General features: G+C 37.3%; 1 protein-coding gene across 1 annotated transcript in view; it reads left to right on the forward strand.

Moving 5' to 3' along the window:
- The window catches only part of CFAP20DC (CFAP20 domain containing), a 64,488-nt gene extending 48,053 nt beyond the window's left edge, over positions 1 to 16,435 (forward strand). Inside the window, exons 17-18 of the mRNA XM_009091296.4 lie at positions 10,963 to 11,054; positions 16,323 to 16,435. Coding sequence (XP_009089544.4) covers positions 10,963 to 11,054; positions 16,323 to 16,435 — 205 coding nt within the window. The remainder of the gene's footprint in view (positions 1 to 10,962; positions 11,055 to 16,322) is intronic.
- Positions 16,436 to 18,858: the final 2,423 nt, after the last annotated feature.

Here is an 18,858-nt window from a genome sequence, read left to right on the forward strand (position 1 = left end):
GTAATGTTTTTCACAGAGGATGTGTACCTAAATAAGGAGGAAATAAAATTAATGGTAATTCTATAACTTAGTTTCTAAACTGCTTCTAAAGGCAATTTTAACAAATCCTTTATAAGCAACTAGAAAATGTCTAAAACTTTGTCAGCCTACTATAGCTTTGTAGGGAACACATGGAATATTTGAAATACAGCCCCTTTAGGTGTGTGGGTGTAAATGCTATGGTATAAAGACAGTTACATGGTGCATTTGCTGAGTGAACAAATAGTTTTTTTTAAAGAGGGTAAAGAACAGGTCTTGAGAGTAATTTCTAAAAGTGTAGTAGTGATATCTTCTGGGAAATGAAGAGACCAATGTGGAAGCTATTGTCCAGTAAATGTAGGTTCTGTCCATAATAAGATAAAAGGACAAGCCAGGAAAGAAAGCCTGTGCAGGTAATGGAAATTCAGTCAATAAAGAGACTCAGCTCGACTCATTGTCCATTGGTTCCACTGGGTAAAGGTCATAACTCTGCCAAGAATATTGCTCCTGCCACAGAAACCAGCCCAGCTGGGGCTGCTCTGCAGGACAGAGAACCAGCTAATGAAAGGAGACAGCTGGGGCTGCAGGGCCAGGAGAGTGAGGGGATGTGGCTGCTCCTGCCCTGGCCCTGCAATTCCCACAACTGATGTGCTGCTGGCAGAGCTCAGGAATTGCTTTCTTCTCTGCACACAGGGAGCTGTAACTGTCTGTGTTGCTTCTTCTCCAGTGCAAGGACTACATTTTGCTATATAACCAGCATCCACTCAGTAAGATTTTCTCCTCCAAACTATCTGTGTGTCATAGAAGGCTTGGAAGTTTCACTAAAGGAAATCCTGGAAGATCATAAGTGTTCTAGAATTTCAGCCATACTGAATTGTGGCATCCAGACTTGAACCTAATTTATTAAAGAATTTTATACACTTCCACAGATGCTCTCCAGAACATTTCTGATAAAAGATGATTTTTCTGCCTTAGAGTAAGGTTTCAACTTATTAGAAAAACCCTGTCTTTATAAACATTGCCTCACTAGATCCTGTCTTGGCATCCTACTCAACTCTTCCCAAACCACAAATTTGTTCCTCTTGTTCAAACAGAAACTGCACTGAAGCAGGGCACAAATATTTCAACATTTAATTGAGTATCCTTTTACAAGAAGTATATTTTACTTAAATAATCTTGTGCCAAATGTGCATGTCAATTAGGTTTTATCCAGATGTTTCTTTTTCAGTTTCTTCTATCTGAAACCAGCTGATAAGTTCTGCAGCCTCTGACAAATGATTTAGAGCCATTGACCTCCCTTCATGTGGGCTTGGTATGAGCTGACTGGAGCAGGTTCTCTTGTCATTGTAACCTACATTTGTTAGACTGATGGGGATGTCAGCATTATTCTTCCCTCTACAATCCATAAAACCCAAAAAACTAAACAATGCAATCGACCCAAAGAAAAGTAAATAACATTTTCATCCCTTTTATGGTAAATGTTATGGATTTGAGATTTGTCACCACAAAATGTTTCACTGATATGGAGAGTGGTGTGTTTGAGGTGGACAATAATTTCTTTTAAAAAAGTTGTTGGTTTTACCTTATTGGAAAAAAAAAAGTGCCCTAATCATCAGCTGCTATTTTATCCAACAATGCAATTTTCTTATTTTTGTAATGATATGCCTGCACAGCACTTCAGGTAATCAATCATGAGATGCATAAACATGTACCTTTAACTAAAAGTATCTTTTAATTATATTCAAACTTGATGACTGGTAAAATTTAGATACTTTAGTTATAAATATAAATTATGTGTAAATATAATGAACACCTCTTTCTGTGCATCCTGAACACTCTACTGGTTTTAGAGAATAAATTATTTCTTTCTCTTTCTTTGGAATTTTCTTTTAGAGAAGTCTTTTTTCAGAACCTATGGTTACCATACATATTGCCATTATCATGGTATCTGACATTTGCATAATTTGCATAATATCAGTGATTCCAGCATTAAAAACACATCAGCTGTAAACTTTCAAATATTGAAAGTATCTTCAGCTTTGAGACTACCATTCAACTACTCTCATCCATCCCAGATGAAAACTAAACATTCCAATAGCTGGTGCTTGTGTTATTATACCATTGAGAGGTTCTGTAAAATTAAACTCACCCATGAAATGGTGCAGTAAAAGAGGGGTTGCAGCTATAACATTGATTTGCACTACACCAGAACCTGTCCCTCGTGCAGGGTGTGAAATTCAGGCACAAGAGGCCTTTGTATTTCCATGCAAAGGTTTGAATAGCAGAATAACTTAGTTAAGAAGCACATTTAAAGACTGATTTTTTCAAACAAAGAAGCACATTTATTCTTATGATTCATTATAAGATCATACACCACCATTACTTCTGCAAAACAGACAATATTACATTATGAAGTAGTATAAAATTACACAGCAGTTGTCAAAATAAGTGAACAAGAACAATGTATCACAAAATGTACTTTGGTTTTAATTTTACTTGTTCAGTTACTTACCCACAAAATAGAGTAATTTGCAGTAGATCTCCCAGTCGTTAATCTGAATTAGCAAAGTTCTGCTGCATTTGTCAAGCAATAATGTGCATGAAAAAGAACATGACAAAAGAAGCAAATGGCCCAGGAACCATCTAATTGAACAGGTTACATTTTTTTAATCATGATGCTAAAAAGCTTAGCTGCAGAAAGGTTATGGAGGGCCAAGCAGCTAACATGTTAAAGCTGGTTAAAATAATCCAAAAATGGCTTTCCCTTGTATGGGAATCTAAGAACATGGACAATTGACAGCATATGCACTCAGGATTTAAATATAAAACATGGCAAATACTTTCAAGCATTTCATACAAATATTTCAAACATGTTACATCCCTGTCAATGTAAGAAAGCCTATTTTTTCTTCTTTTTTTTTTTAATTTTATTTTTTTAGCTTCAGGACTTACCAAGAATAATTTTACTGGTTGCACATTTTTCTGGCTATTCTTGGGCCATTCAAACAAAGGCCATGTTTATATAAAGATGGAGAATAGGCAGTAAAAGATTTTACCTCTCAGACATGTCAGATGGAAAGGACAAGATCCCTGTTCCCAGACTGTTACAGTCTCTCCATACTGAGCTGAGCTGTTGCTGGGGCCCTTTGCCCCTGGGGCTTTTCCCAGGGCATCTCCAGTGTTTATGGATGACAGGAGGCTTTGGTCCAGCCAGCACCTAAGGTCTGTCTTAGCCCATCTTCTGAAAACTCTCAGAGCCTTGGGAGCTGCACAGAACAGTCAGACACTGTTGGTGGCTGGTTATGGAAAAAGAAATTCCTTTGATTGCAACAAGACTTCCTAGTCACTAGATTCAGGTGCTTCCTGAACTGGTAGAAGAGTAAAATATAATTTCTTTTTAAAATTTTGTTTAATTGTTAAAAGTACACCAAAAAAAAGTACATCCTACCTAACAGACACTTCATTAAATGTGCAAATCCATTTCATTCACTGATCAATGAGTATCTAATGTAGTTACTAGAATTTACTTGCTTAGGTTAGATTATCACAAAGGAATTTTGACACACCTTTGCAAATTCATTACTTCCAATTTATACAGCTGATCTTCTGATAAATGAATCACAAGTAGCAAGGAAGAAAAACCTAGTAATTTACTTATATCAGGTGTTAAAACACTGGTTTTCTCTACTAGTGCTATTTATATTGCTAGTGAATACCAAGACTATGATCTAGCCAGCAAGCTAACATAGTGATGATCTAAAGGTTCAGTCTTTAAGTAAATGTTCCTTCTATTTAGCAGAAGTTATGATAGCAATTTCATGTATTTAACTACAAAACATAGACCAAATAGCAAAATATATTAATTACTAAGCTGTTAAACCTCCAAATTCAGATCATTTGTATTTTTAGATGTAGATGGCTGTGTATGGTTTTAATAACCTGCACAAAGTTACCATTTCAACTTTGATAATGAAAGACAAACTGGAACACATTAACAAGTCAGACTTTCAGCCAATACCAGTCAGCCTGATTTTAGTGTAGATACCTGTAGTAGCACCTAACTTAATCAAGTATCTTGTTAAGTTAGTAGAATTCACATCTTATTTGTTATCCTTGAATCCAATCTTGCACCACTAAGATAGTTCATTTAGAGATTGAAGACTTTAAGAGCAGATTCAAGTGTTCCCTGCACAGTTGCACTTATACTTTTTATGATCTCATGGACAATTAAATTATTTAGCTTTTAAGGAGGTCCCTGCCTCCATTAGAAGTGCAGTGATTGGCAAAAAGGACTTGCTGAAGTGGTTTGGAGGAAGGAAAAAGGCATTTTCTAAATATGCTTGTGATTTTCTCAATCTTAGTGCTAGGGAAAAAAAAGCAAGTTCCAGTAAGGCATACAGTAAATGAAGATATTGTGTATTAGGGATGGAATGAATCTGTCACTTTGATGGATTGTGAGGCAGGGAACAGATTAACAGATTACTCATAGTCAGAATGCAGCTCACTGTGAAAAATGTGCAGGAAATGATAAGTGTTGCTTTGTGCTGATTTAATGATATCTTGAAACTACAGTAGCACTCCAGGAAAATAACACCATTTTAGCTCATGGCTTACTTTTTTTTTAAAATCATCAATGTATTGCCAGATTGCCCTTAAATACTTTTGAAAATAGAACTAATTCCTGCAAAGTCATAGGAAGAGATGTATTTATGTTATTTTTCAAGATTTTTGATAAAATATGCATTCAAAACCCCTTGATTTTTATGTATAAGTATATTCTGTATTCTTTTGGTAGTATATATTCTGCTTCTGTGAACTCACTCAAAAACACTGGTTTCCCCACCTGAAACTGAGTAGCACTGAACAGTTATTGATGTATAAATTAATACTGAATTTGTATTAGTCTATGGAATTTTTATGGAAAAACTTACTAATTTTCAAGAACTTGAATTGTTTAAAGCATGTTATGTACAATAATGGACAACTTAAAGCTCAGGTGATTTCATAATTATTACAATCAAGTGCAGTGGCAGGACCTGAAATTAGTTTCAACATATTTTCAAATAATAATGGCATTTTTTACACACATCAAACAAATCACATCATTAATAACCTAAAAATTCATTGCTTCACTACTGAAGCTTGTATTGAAGAATTTATTTCTATGGAGGTACTCCTGTTAAAAAATAAACCCAAACCTCCCATTATGCATTCAGGACTTACATCTGACAAAGCAGAAACAAAAGAGGTGTGTGTAAGTAATTTGCTTTAAGTTAATAAACATGTGCCTGAAACTGATGAGATATGGAAATAATTGAAAATTCACATCTTTTAATCTGGAGGAGCCTAACCAGCAATTCATGCTCCAAAAAAGTTGGATCAGGGAATAGATGAGAGGTCTTTCAAAGCCAGGTGACTTTTTATTAATTTATCTAAGAACTGAGATTGTCTCTACTAAATTTTCTGAAATAGATATAACTAAAGCTTAAAACAGGAGAGGATTAGGTCTCTATCTTAGCAGAACTGGAGCATCCTTTAGATGGGAGCTGGCACTCTGCATTCAGTGCATCCTGGTGAGATATCACTATGCACTTTCAGCATTTGCAGCAGGATTTGCTCCACATGGAATTAAATACTGCTAATACAGCAGAAGTATGCACTGAGATTTAAGTTGATACCTACACAAGATGTCAGGAACTGGTGCTTTATTTGTTAAAATATTTTTACAGTTGATTCATACATTGACATTTTCTGGCCCTCCACAGTTAGTCAAATAATCCACTGTAAAAACACAGTTCAGCAAATGTGCTCCTCTTATTTCACCCAGGCACAAGTCCATTCTCCTCTCAAGTTCATAAAAATTCACTGAGTAATGCAGTTCAATCTGATCTTTTGTGGGTTTAGTGATTGTACCCTTCAGGTGTTGAACAGACTGTTAATCTGATGTGTTCATAATGATACAAAACTAATGCTGGTTTTTCATTCCCTGATTTGATACAATGGAGCCCAAGCCTTGCACTTTTGCAGTATACTGCAAGGCTGAACAAATATTCCTCTTAATTTTGGTATAGATTGTTGGACAAAACCATACTAATACTTTGAAGCATTTCATTTTTTTAATAAAATGGATTAAATGATCCCATTGATTTAAGTAATGCAAATTAAATGTGATCCAAAAGAAATGCAATAAAGTATGCTATCTCAAGACAGAGCAATAATAAAAATCTTTATACTAAGTGACTTGACATTTTCTCAGTCTCCCAGTCTGCAAAAGTATCTGTGAAAAAATCAAAGGTATTCATTAAGATTTCAGTGAAAAAGTTCTGATACTAAGGATTTCTGTTGATGGTAATAATTTTAATACATTGTCATTGATAAGTGCTGCTTAATAAAGCATCATTAATTTTCTCAACAGACTTTGCTGATGGAAGCCTTTTTTCTGCAAAATTTACCATACTGTCATGAAACTGAAAATGATGCTCATGAGTCCAAAAGATTCTTTTGCTTTCCATCAGAGTTCAGCTGTCATGTGACATTTCACTATATGACTACTCTTATCCAAAATTGTTTTAAAGAACTTTTAAATAATATTTTTAAGATAAATATGAAAATATTATATAATATTTGCTCTATATTTTGGTATGCAGAATAGCTTTCAGAATAGTGAAGAATTTTAGTGCAAGCTCTAAAGATTCATGATACTGTTGAGTGTGTGTGGTACCCTCTGAGCCTTCCTACAATGCAGCTCACAATGTTAAAAGACAATATTTGTCATTCCACACTGTTATCAGGGAGCTCTGGATGGTTTATTGCACATTGATTGTATTGATTACAGCTGGAGGCATTGATAGCATAAAGAGAGTGGGTTTAATTAGTCAGAATGTGTGATTAGCTTCTCTGTTTTAATGAGATAAACTAGCTTCTTTAATAAAAAATAAATATTCTCTATTCACTTAGAATAAAACCACAATAACCAGAACACAGAGCACAGTCTGTGTTTCTCAGAATATTGCCAGTTGCCTCCATGCTGGTCCTTGACTTTTGTCAAGGTCTAACACATTTTTCAGGATGCTTTTTTAACTGAAACCCTCTGTCCCCCCCCTACACACAAATGCTTTAGTTGCTTCCTAAAAGCAGCTGCAGGTTTTACTGTGGAAGTTTGGTGTGTCTGCTCAGCTGCAGCATCTCTCAGAATTCCTGCTGCAAACCCTCTCCTCAGAAGTTTATCCACCAACTGCCAGCACTTTACCCTCAGTGTAATTTAACCAGGAAGGTTTCAACACTTATGACTTTTTTTTTTTTAATTTCTCTTCACGTTTTTAGGAGGTCAATTGAGACATTGCTAACTAACTTACAGAAGTTGTAAACCAGTTTTTAATATATATTGGGTAAAATGTTTTAAGTCAACAATGAAACCCTAATACTGAAATGCTTTGATTACATGTCTTGGTGGCAGGGGCCTGAATAGCAAAACTATTTGTTTTCCTTGGACATTGAGAGAAAAAACATGAACTGAATCAAGACTGTCCTAATAGGAAACAATAAACTTTCCAACACATCTCTGTTCCTTCTGCCATTTATAAAAACTTTTTTGCCTCCTTCTAGAACCATCAAAATCATTAGATCTTACTCTTGCACCTCCTAGAAAAAGTATTTATTCATCTACTGAGTCAGATAAATCTGCTAAATATGAATATGAAACTGAACACCTTAATAGAGTATTTGACTCCAATAAATGAAGGACAAAATCAAAGATAAAATCACCTGGCTACTCAAGAAATCATTCCATCTCTGATTTCTCAGACTTAATATTTCATGCAAATCTTCCAGATATGAGAGTTCAGACTGAAATTCATCAATTCTCTGAGTAACAAAACCTATTAATACAGCACAAATACTGGTTCTAACAACATATTATTAAATATTAACAACCTATTATTTAATTTTAACAACATATTATTACCTTGTTCCCTCATTGTTTTTTACATGATTTGCCTCTTTCTTTTCCATTGGAGGTAATTACCTTACTAGCTTTCTTTCCTTCTTGCTGACATCCTCTCTGCTTTAAAGGTCCTATTTTCTTTAGGAATTCCCTGATACATGTTTTATATGAAAAGCACAAATCTTTAAATATTTCTGGTTTATGCCAGACTGGTAAAACTGCCTATGTACTCCAAAGCTTTTCTATTTCGTAACTGTGTTGGTCTGACTAAGATAATTCTCTTCAGAAGTGAGCGCTGTCTTTCTCTCTCCTTGCACTTTTGTTTCAGCAGTTGTCCCAGCAGAAATATTCTGGTTCTTCTCAGGCTCTCAGACATCTCTGCCTTTGCAAAAGCTGTAGTGGTTGTGGAAGGAAAAGCAGCTTGGGAAGCAGAGGTGTTATTCAGCACTCACAGTACTTCCTTACCTTTCCCAGATTTGGTGCAGTTGCTCTGAGATCACCTTTGCCTTGGCTGGCTTTGTTTCAGTGCACTTGTGGAGAGTCAGGCTGGTGCTGCTGCTTTGTGCTGCCAGCCCCTGCTGGGAGGATGGGCAGAGTGAGTCTCGTGGGTTTGGGGCAGACTTTCAGACAGATCAAACCAAACATGCAAGGGACAGCAATGGAAAATCCACTCCACCATGCTACTGGGTGTCAACCTGCATTCAACTGTTATTCCTAAAACTTCTGAGGCTTTGGTGTAGACAAAGAGGCTTTGGCTGCGTTCAGGGAGTGCAGAGAAGGTGACAATGACAGACATGGCTGTGGGCATTGCTTGTACCAGCTCCCAGTGGCCTTGGCTGAACAGCAGAAGAGAGGCATTGGCTGTGAAGCTGGCCATATATGGGAAAATGATATGATGCTAGAAGACAATTTTAAAGTATGTTTTTTACATTTTGACATGATGGAAAATTCAATATCCCTTCCTTTAAATCTGCCATGCTACTTGCTGGGTTTCTACACCAACAGTTCTGTTTTCTGAGGCGGAAAATTAGTTTTTTCCATTTTGACTGCAAACAGATAGGTGGTTGTCCCCAGATTCAACCCAGATTATGCACACATGCCAACAGGAGATGATGTAGAATCAATAACAAGTCCAGAAGTAGCAGAAAAACTAAAAAAAAACCCAAAGCAGTCAGCCTGTTTTAGCAATTGTACCAGATGACTGAGCCTTGCCAGATTTCTCTGACAGCAGCAACTTGTACATGAGATCATGAAGGCTTTTCAGAAACTAGAAGTGTATCACCTATTTCCTTGGTGTTGGACAATCAAGTTGAGACAATTACAGTCTGGAATGTAAAGAAACCTGCCAAGCTTTGGAAAAATGTATCCCTTTTAGACAAAGCCATGGATGTTGAAGTTAACTCTCCAGCTCTGGCTAATCTCCCCAGCCTGTAGCACAGGTTCACATGCACAGTGCTTTTGTGCCAGCTGTTGGAACAGCCAGACATAAGATAAATCAATCCCAGACCAAGTTTAATTTACTCTTTAGAGCTGTGCTGCTCCCATCAGCATGAAGCAAACATATGGAAATTTATCCTCTTCCATACCTCTTGCCTTGCAGTGAAATAGTTGGGTCCAAAATTTTGGATCTGGTTCTATCAAAATGAGGTGATTCATTGAGGTCCCTCAAACTGTGTTCAAGTGTTGACTTGCAGTTGTTCAGTCTAGGTAATGATGATATGGAAGCTTTAATGTGTTACAGCTCTTTGCTGCTGGAGAGGAGAAATGGGAATTTAAGGAACCATCAGCTCTGCACAGTGTGCAGAGATTAATTTCATACATGAAAAGAATTACAAGGCATGGTCACCTGAACAAAGAATGTGGCTAGGATGTGTCCTTCCAGGGCTATCTTTCTCTGACAGATAGTATAATATGAGTGACTTTGTCACTGCACTGCAGTTTGCAACAAAAATGTGACAACAATAACAATAAAAACAGCTGTTCTGTTTTCCTTTCTCTGAGCTGCACCAATCAAAGACAGTGTTTCATAAAGTGGGGTATGTGAAAGGAACATTGATCTTTGCATGAATGTATGGTAGCATAAAAATAATTCTTAGAAGTTATGACACTAGTGTCCAGAACAGACATCATCTGTCCATGAATAGAAGAAATTACTCTCTCCTCTGTGATGAAGATCCCATCAAAATATCTTTCTTTACAGAAGTAAAATAAATACAGGACACCTGTGGTAAGAGTCCTCTATATTGTCCTGCCAGTAGCCAGAATCATGTTGCATTCAATAACAATTTTTCTCTATTATGTACAAGATTTTATAATAGGAAATGGATAGAAATATTTAGAATGCTTTTCCCCCCATATCAACAACAACATTCAGACTCATTCCAATGTTTCCTCTTCATTAAACTGTTTGTGGCATCCATTTCCTGTCTAAGCTCAGCTCTAACTCAGCACCCATCCAGACAGGGAATGTCACACCACATTCTGTGGCACCCTACTGCAGGGGCACCAAGCACTGCCAAGTCCATGGTAACCAAACCAAACACCTCTTGTGATTGTCTTTGAGCCTCTTTCTTTAGAGGGGGTGGGGATTTTTAATTTTTAAATTGCCTCCCAAGGTTGTTCATTCCAAGCCTTTATTCCTCAGAAAAAGACTCTGATGGGTCCTGAAGGCTTTCAGAGGATAACTCTGTGTGATACTTGTGCACCCTGTGCTGAGAGAGCCACACCAGCTGAAATCTGAAAAGCAAACCTGACTTAAATCACAGATTTTAATGTGAACAGAAGAGGTGAAAAGGCCTGAATGGAGAAAATCTTAACATTTAATAATTATATTAACTGTAAAGTTTATTTTTATAGTAAGAAAATCCAGCCTGATTTTGTTTTAGAACACTTGACAACCTGCAGTTTTTTCTGGCTTTTTTTTTTTAATAATCAAAAGGATTAAAAAAAATAGGAACACAAACTGGGTGTTTATAGATGATATTTTGATTTGTATTTTTCAGGGATTTGTCAAATGTGTTCAGTCCCACTTTTATTCCTGGAAGCCAACAGTTAGAAGAGAACTCTAAATCTTCAACAAAACAGAGACCTCCAGGTAGGAATTTATGAAGACAGTGAAAAGAACCTGGGTAGAAAGACACATCTAAATGTTCTTTCTGTAGTGCTGGTACTGCCTTCTCACAGTTTTCTATCCCACTACTTTTTGGTTTCAAGTTCCCTTGTTTATGAATCTCAGCTCAAGGTAGCAGAATTTTCCATGTAGTATTATTTGCCTTTGCTAGAAGAATAACATGCACTTGCTGTTTCCTGGTGTTCTATACAGATTAACTCATAAAAAATGCATCTTATTTGTTAAAAATAAGGAGTTTATGCTAATGGGGATGGCAAACCTACGTAAGAACACAAGGACTAAACATTCTTTTTCAGAGGCATGATTAAACTTGCATAAGAGATACTTCTCTTATGAAGAAAAATTGCAGATTTAGCTTTAAATGAAATCTTAGAGTGATTTCCTGAGGACTTTTGTCACCAGTTACAGGCTTGTGCTTATTAATGGTGTTTGCTTAGAGAATGGCAAAGAACTGGGAAGTCAACAGCAGAATGAAGAAAATACCTTGTTTTCCTCAAATGCCCTTTTTCTTATCAGTTATTTTAGGAAGCAGGGTAGAAGGATCATCATCACAGAGTATCATAAAATGGTTTGGGCTGAAGGGGACCTTGGAGTCCAGTTCCACCCCCCTGCCATGGACAGGGACAGCTTCCCCTCAGCCAGGCTGCTCAAGGCCAGGTCCAGCCTGGCCTTGGACACTTCCAGGACAGACATTTACATTTTTCTTCAGGTCTCAGGAATTCACTGGGAGCTCTCATAAATCTGACCCTCTGTTCTGGCTGTCCAAGGGGTAAAGATGTCTCAGTGATTTACTGTCTGAAATAAATTATGCCCCTCAAAATGGGAACATTTTCATAGACATAGACTTGTAATTGTTTGTGACAGCAAAATACAATTTTTCTGTCAGGAAGGGACCTTGCTTAGAAGAATCAAGTAAGATGTTGTGTTAAGGGTCCTAAATAAGCCAAGCAGAATTGAACAGTCATCCTTGAGCTATAGGGACATAGGATAAAAATTCATGAAAGGTCCCAGAGAATGTTTTTCATTAGTATTATGAAATTCAAGGCTTGTTGCAGCACTTTAATAATTAAAAACTATAATTTTTGTAATTTTTAAAATTGTGTTACTATCTTTAAAAAGCTTTTAAAAATAATACAGTTGGGAATTTGTATTTCTCCTGTTATTCACACTAGAATTTCAAAACTGTTTTGTGAATTGCTCCTAAACTCATTTTCCTTTAAGCTGAAATATTTTACATGATGTGCCTGTGATTGCACATTTGGGGGAGACAAACTGTCTATATACCATAGCTTTTTTGTTTTTGCCTTTTATTTTTGCACCTTCATTGAGTCAAATTCTGACTCATGTATATGCAGGATGTTTGTAATTTTGATAACTTCATACAGAAACTTTTCTATCTCCAGATACTCAAAAACCCCTGCTGTACTGAAAGGATCATTCCTCCAAGAAATAGGAGAGAACAACAAAGCCGTTCCATGACCTTCCCTCCCCAAACAGGACAGTTTGGATTTTTTTCTGAGCTACTGGACACCCTCTCTATGAAAGCAGCAGAGAAGCTGCAGTGCTGTGTGATAAAGGCCAGTCAGATTAGATCATCCCCATCAAACATCAGAACCTGGGTATTATCCTGGATACCTTGGTTTGAAAAAAAATCCAATGGACCATGGTAACTAGATGGTTTGGAGTAGCATTTTTGAAAGAGGTGCTAAATAAATTGTGTCCTGTGATATATCTTGAGGACTTTGGGAAAAACTTTTTTTTCCTTTATTCATTTAACTTGAGGTCAGTAATTTGTGTGACAAAAGAGCTGGTTCATTACTGACAGGTATAGACCAGATCTGAACAACAAACTGAATGCTCAAATCCATTCCAGAAAATTCTGCCCTCCTTAGCCTCACTTTTTTTTGATTATTTAGTACCACATTAGATAATTACTTAATTCTCGTGTTGGGAGGTGTCCCAAGATTATTTACTCTGTAAATAATAAACACTACTTTGTGCAGTTTTCCAGTGTTCCAAGCCCTGAAAATCTGCAATGAGTGATAATGTATTCCAGATAGGAATTTTATCTAAAAGTATCCTGAAAGAAAAATAGTATAGCATTAGTAAATTAATAAAGATTGGTCAATTCTTACATTTTAATAAAATCTTTAAGTTGAGGCTTAACTTTGGGGAGGAAAAGTGATTCCTTTCTAAGAAAGGATTTCACTCTCTAGTTCCTTTCTTAACATTTGCACCATCCATTAGTTAAATGGTGAGATGCAATGAGAAGTAGTCTTTTATTCAACAGGTTTCCCAATACAATAGGAGGAAAAACTAGACTCATAAATATGATAAATTTCCATAGATTTTCCATTATTTGGCACTGATATTCCTGAGGTATATTCAGTTTTGTTTATATTGACCTACCAAGAAAATCTCCACATTAAGTGACAGTGACAAAGCTATAAATGTTCTGGAATTTGCTTTATGGTATCTTGGCCTTAAGACCAAGGGATAAGGTTTTAAAAACTCTAGGAACCACTCAATCTTCTTTTTTGGGCCACAACTGCTGACAGTATTCATATGGTAACCCTGCAGTACATAATTACAGGATAGATTTGAGCACTGTAGTTCAAGGATCACCTTGGAGAAAATATCAGCAGTGTTCTCTCCACCAGACCATCTGCTGACAGCTGATCCAGTGCATTTGACTTGCATCAGAGTCAGAGTATGATCCATGTATCTTAAAGTGAGATTTGCTAAAAGGTATTTTCTAAGATTAAAATCTAGAATAAAATAAAAATATATTTCTGTGAAAAGGGAAAAGATTTATTTTAGTTCTCCAGATTGTGGTGACTGTGTAAACACTGCTGTCATAATCCAAATAACAGCACAGTTATTTGTACATTCCTTTCTGAGTTCAGAAAAAGCTGCCACATGACTGCCTGTTCTTCGTTGTCTTGGTTTAGACATCTTGATCAAGTCTTTTTCCAGAAAAACAATGGTCCCCCTGATTTCAGTGGGACAATATTTCATTTCATATAACAGGTACTTACAGGTACTAGCTACCTTCAGTCTTCTTTCAGCTCAACACAAAACCACTCATCCCTCTGTAATGTATATCACAGACCTCAGTTTTCATTTAAAATCAAATTATTTTCTCACCTAAAATACCATTTAATTTTTTAGTGATTTTAAGAACAAAAGCTTTGATTCTGCTTTCACCATGAGATGCAAATTAAGCTGCAGAGAGGTTTTTTCAGGCAATTCTGAGCAGCTTCAACCCCAGAAGTGTGGGTGGTGGCAAGATGAGCAACAATGGAAATTTTCTTTGAAAGTGACCTCTTGACCAGTTAATTTGGCCACAAGCACTTCTTTCCTAAATATGGTCAGGTTGCCCAGAAGGTACCACTTGAAAGAAGAAAGACACCTTCTAGCACAGCCACTACACACTACAGGAGTCTTTTAGAAGAATATCACTCAATTTAAGTAGTACTTCTGTTCAGGAAGAAGAACAGCAATGAGGTTTTCATATGTCTGCTCAGAAGTGGATACCCCATCCTGCCACTGGAAATTTGTTGCAACACTTAGAAATGCCTTATAATGCATTTGGGGGTCTTGTGAGCTGCTAAAAGAAAGAAACCTGACTAAAACCAAGATAGGTCTAGAAAACTTAGTTCTCCTTTTGGTCACATGAAAATACTTGCAGGGAATTATTGATATAAAGGTGTAAATCCAGCTAGTCTTGGATGCAATAAAATTTTGATTTGGTATGAATTCAAGGCACAAGGCAGAGGTTGAAATACCTCTGATGGGGCTGAAGAATTTCTTATTCCTAACTCTATATTGAGTGGTCAGTTCCAAGGTAAAGAGGGAGAGACATTCAAGCTTAGGGGAGAAAAGAGAATAATTTTAAAGTGAAGCATAGGCACTGGAAAGCAAAATAATGAAAGGAAGAATGCAGTGGAAATAACAGCATGGTTTCCGGTGAAATTGTGAGGCTGAGTGAGGGAGTGAGGCATGAACACCATTTGTTTGTGTACTGTGATCTGAAATGGAGAAAAACACATTCAATTCTTCCCCTTCTTTCTGCACTGCATCACTTCTCCCAAGAGCTGTCCAAAGAAAAGACCCCAGTTGACCTAATTTAGTTTCCCAGGCCTGATGAAGCACCCCCAGCAGGGAGGGAAACAATTTGGCTTTACCTTCTTCTCTTTGCTTAGGGTGAAGGACAGTTTCTTTCTGATGGTATTTGTTAGATGCTACTGAGGAAACAAAACTGAAATCTCTTCTGAAGGGATGAGGTGATGCACACTTCTGTATGCATCAAATGCACCAAGTTACTTTCTGCTCTCCAGACAATGTTCGCCATTTATTGCTGTGTGATCCTGGCTGAAAACAGACTCAGAGTTGTGAAACCATTGCTGTTTGCTTGTCAGGCCATTACTTGTCATGGAGCTTTGGGGTGTGCAAAGCCCTCAGTATTAGCAGGCTGAGGATGGGATGAGCATTTGTGATGAAATTCAAGGTACAGATTCCATTCAGCTCTGAATTATCTCCCATCAAAAAGCTGTAGATCATATGACTTAAATTTAGCTTATATGGAAGACACACAGGTTCAGAAAAGAAGTTGTAATATATAAAGCATCTGTAAGAAAAGCCTCTAGGGCTTTATCAGTGTATTTTAGACTAAAGATTCATTTCCTGAAAGTTTTCTTGCATTTTATATATCTTTAGAAAAGTTCGATTTTTTTTTTTTTTTAATTGTCTGGAAGAATCTTTTTTCCTCTCTGATATTGAAAGATCTTTTGCACAGATTTACCTATCCTGGATATTCAGGTGACATATTGGATACCAGACATCCAAATTCTTTCATTCTTACAGGCCTTAAGTATGCACTGACTGTGTTTGTTCAAGCTAAAAAATTATTAAAAAGGTTATTGAGGAAAATACCACTTAAGAATACTTTTATCCACTATTAGTAAAGGTACTTTTGGTGAACTGCTCCACTGAACTTTGAAAAGTCCAGTTGTTAAGCAAACTCCTGCTGACCTCACTTCCCCTCAGTTAAGTACAAGTCTTCAGAAATATAATAAAAATGTGAATTGCTGTTATCTTGAAGGCAACAATTCAGAAGTCAGAAGATTATACATTTGAAAGAAAAAAATCTCACATCTGACAGAAAGATATTTCCATGTTATTGCTTGAGGGAGTAGAGTGATTTATTCTTACTTTCTCCACTTCACACAGGTGAAGATCACCCCAGTGCTGAAGAAGATGAGGAAGTTTTGACTCTTTTGTATGATCCACTTCTGAGCTGTTACTTTGACCTGAATTCTGGGAAATACTATGAATTGCCATAGTCAGAACATCAGAGGATATTATTTTGTATTCATAAGTATCTTCTAACTTCTTACAAAATCTGACTGAGCCATATAATTTATTATATAACTTGAAACTTAAATTAAACAATAGTTTTGCAACCAAATTAATATATTTGGCAAACAGTGTCTTATTTTTACAGCTATGTATTAAATTGTAATGCAGAGGAAGACCACAGAGCATAAAAGTTCCTTGTGTCTATGACAGTTATTTGCTAGTCTAATTTATTTCCAATATTCACAGCTTCCATATGAAAACAAATGAAGCTGAATCAAGAAGGTTGTTGGTGTTTTTGTGTAAATCATGGCTTTACTCAAATAAAAAAAATTGCTTGTTTACTGTGTATTTTGTGAGATGCTGAGGGCACAGATCCCATCAGCTGAACCAACACAGGGCTGAAGAGTGGGAGGGGTTGGTCCAACACTCCAGAAGTGGAGTCTTGTGTCAGGTAAGGCAGGGAGGAGTGTTTGTGATTCCTGTGGGAAGCTGTGCTCAGAGGGCAGGTCCAACATGCTTGTGTGAGGTTCTCCACTACACCTTGCAATAAAATAATGCAATTCATTTAACACATCTCTGTTGGGTTTCAGTGCAGTTTTCAGGGAGGGCCCTAAATTCCAACGTGGAGTTTTAAATTTCCTGCATCTGTGCAACTTGGTTTTATGGTATGTAAAATAGCTCTACACAAAGAATACAGATAAAGAGCACAAAGATCACAGAGAAGGAATACAGATAAAGAGCAGAACATATGTAGCATTTGAAAATGAAATCACTATTAAAATTAATCAAATACCGTGCATGTACTTTATTTGTTTTATTTATTCATGGATTTATTACTGTGCTTGGATACTTTGATCTAAAATCCAGTTAACCTGACCCTGATGTTTCTGGCTGTTGCTCAGCTCCAAGCTGTGCCCAACATCCCCAGCCCCAGAGCAAGTGCAGTGCTGCTTGCCAAGAGCATCCCCCAACCAGCAGGACACTTGTCTAAAGGTAAATAAATCACTGAAACACCAGCTGCCAGGTACAGGAGAAAAGGTGTTGCTTAGGAGTTGTCCATGGCCCAAGAAGTCCAAGGAGTTTTGTTTTAATGGAGTTGAGTCAGTGGAACAGCTCTGGAGTCCATCAGTCCAGTGCATAACCCTTTCCTGGAGACAGCTGAAGGGAATGTGAAAGTCACATGGCAAAAGTGATCTACAGGCATTGCTGGTCATTCTTGTTCTAAGTTTCTACTTGATTACATCCAGTGCTATCCCACTGTAATTATTTTCAAGCTGACTACTCAGTGAATTTTTAAGAATAATGTATTTGAATGTCATAAAGTGAGCTCAGTAAGCTCAGTGCAAGTGATTTAAAATTATATGCCTGTAAATTATTTGTAATTGTAGATCCCAGTTAATGAATATCCTAGAATCAATTGAAAATGCAGTTGTTAATAGTGGCTTGGCATAAGATCAGATTGTGTATTTGGCTCTGTGGCAGGTACAAACATATCATCACAAATTGATTCAAGGAAGAGTAGCACAGAAATCCACAGGAAGACAGATACTGCACTGAGATAATTTACTTACCCTGCCTTAGCCAGAAAGATTTGTACTGTTCTTGCTAATGCCATAATCAGTTTAAAAGTTCAATGCAATCATAATTTTGACTTTCAAAAATCAGATGCTGGCTTGTACATACTTGTGCATATCTGGCCATTCTAGCATCATTTAGTGATCAGGACCACACTCCCTCTGTGTGTGGCAAGGATATTTAAAACATGTTATTACTTTTCTTTCATAGCCACAAGTCTCACAGGAGAGGTTGGGTGTTCCAGGGCACCCCTGTGAGTCCAGACTGGGTCCCTGATGTAGCCACTCCCCTGGGGAACAGACCCCAACTAAATTCTGGCTGCAAACTGGTGTCAGGGGGATTGTCTGCCAGGGCCTGTCTGGGTGCATGTGCTTGTCCTGGCAAGTACTGACCTGTCACACACAGAAGTGCACCAGTGGGCACCCAAAGCTTGGGCAAAAGGGAGTCCTTGGAGACTCCACACTCTTACCCCTGCCTTTAATGAGCTAAGGAGCCAGGTGAGTAGTGACAGCAGGTTCAGGGTGAGTCTGTTGTTCCCAGTTCATAGTCAAGTACAAATAGGATCTGTTTTCTGGTCATTAGCTCAGCAGTATTTTACAAGTGAGCAGCTGTAACCTGCTTTTCAAAATCAGCAGTTTGGGGTCCTTGCCCTTTGTGTTCTAGTTAGCAGCTTTATGTCCCCAGCACCGTGGGGATTGATTGCCACCATGCTGTGAACAACACCTCTGCCTGCAGCAGCAGGAGAGGCTCACGAGGGCTCTGAGTTTTGCTCACAATGTTTTTCTTAATCATCATCCTGTGAACCTCAAACTGAAGCACTGCTGACACACAG

Source organism: Serinus canaria, chromosome 12 (genome assembly GCF_022539315.1).
Source record: "Serinus canaria isolate serCan28SL12 chromosome 12, serCan2020, whole genome shotgun sequence".
NCBI classification, from domain to species: Eukaryota; Metazoa; Chordata; class Aves; order Passeriformes; family Fringillidae; genus Serinus; species Serinus canaria.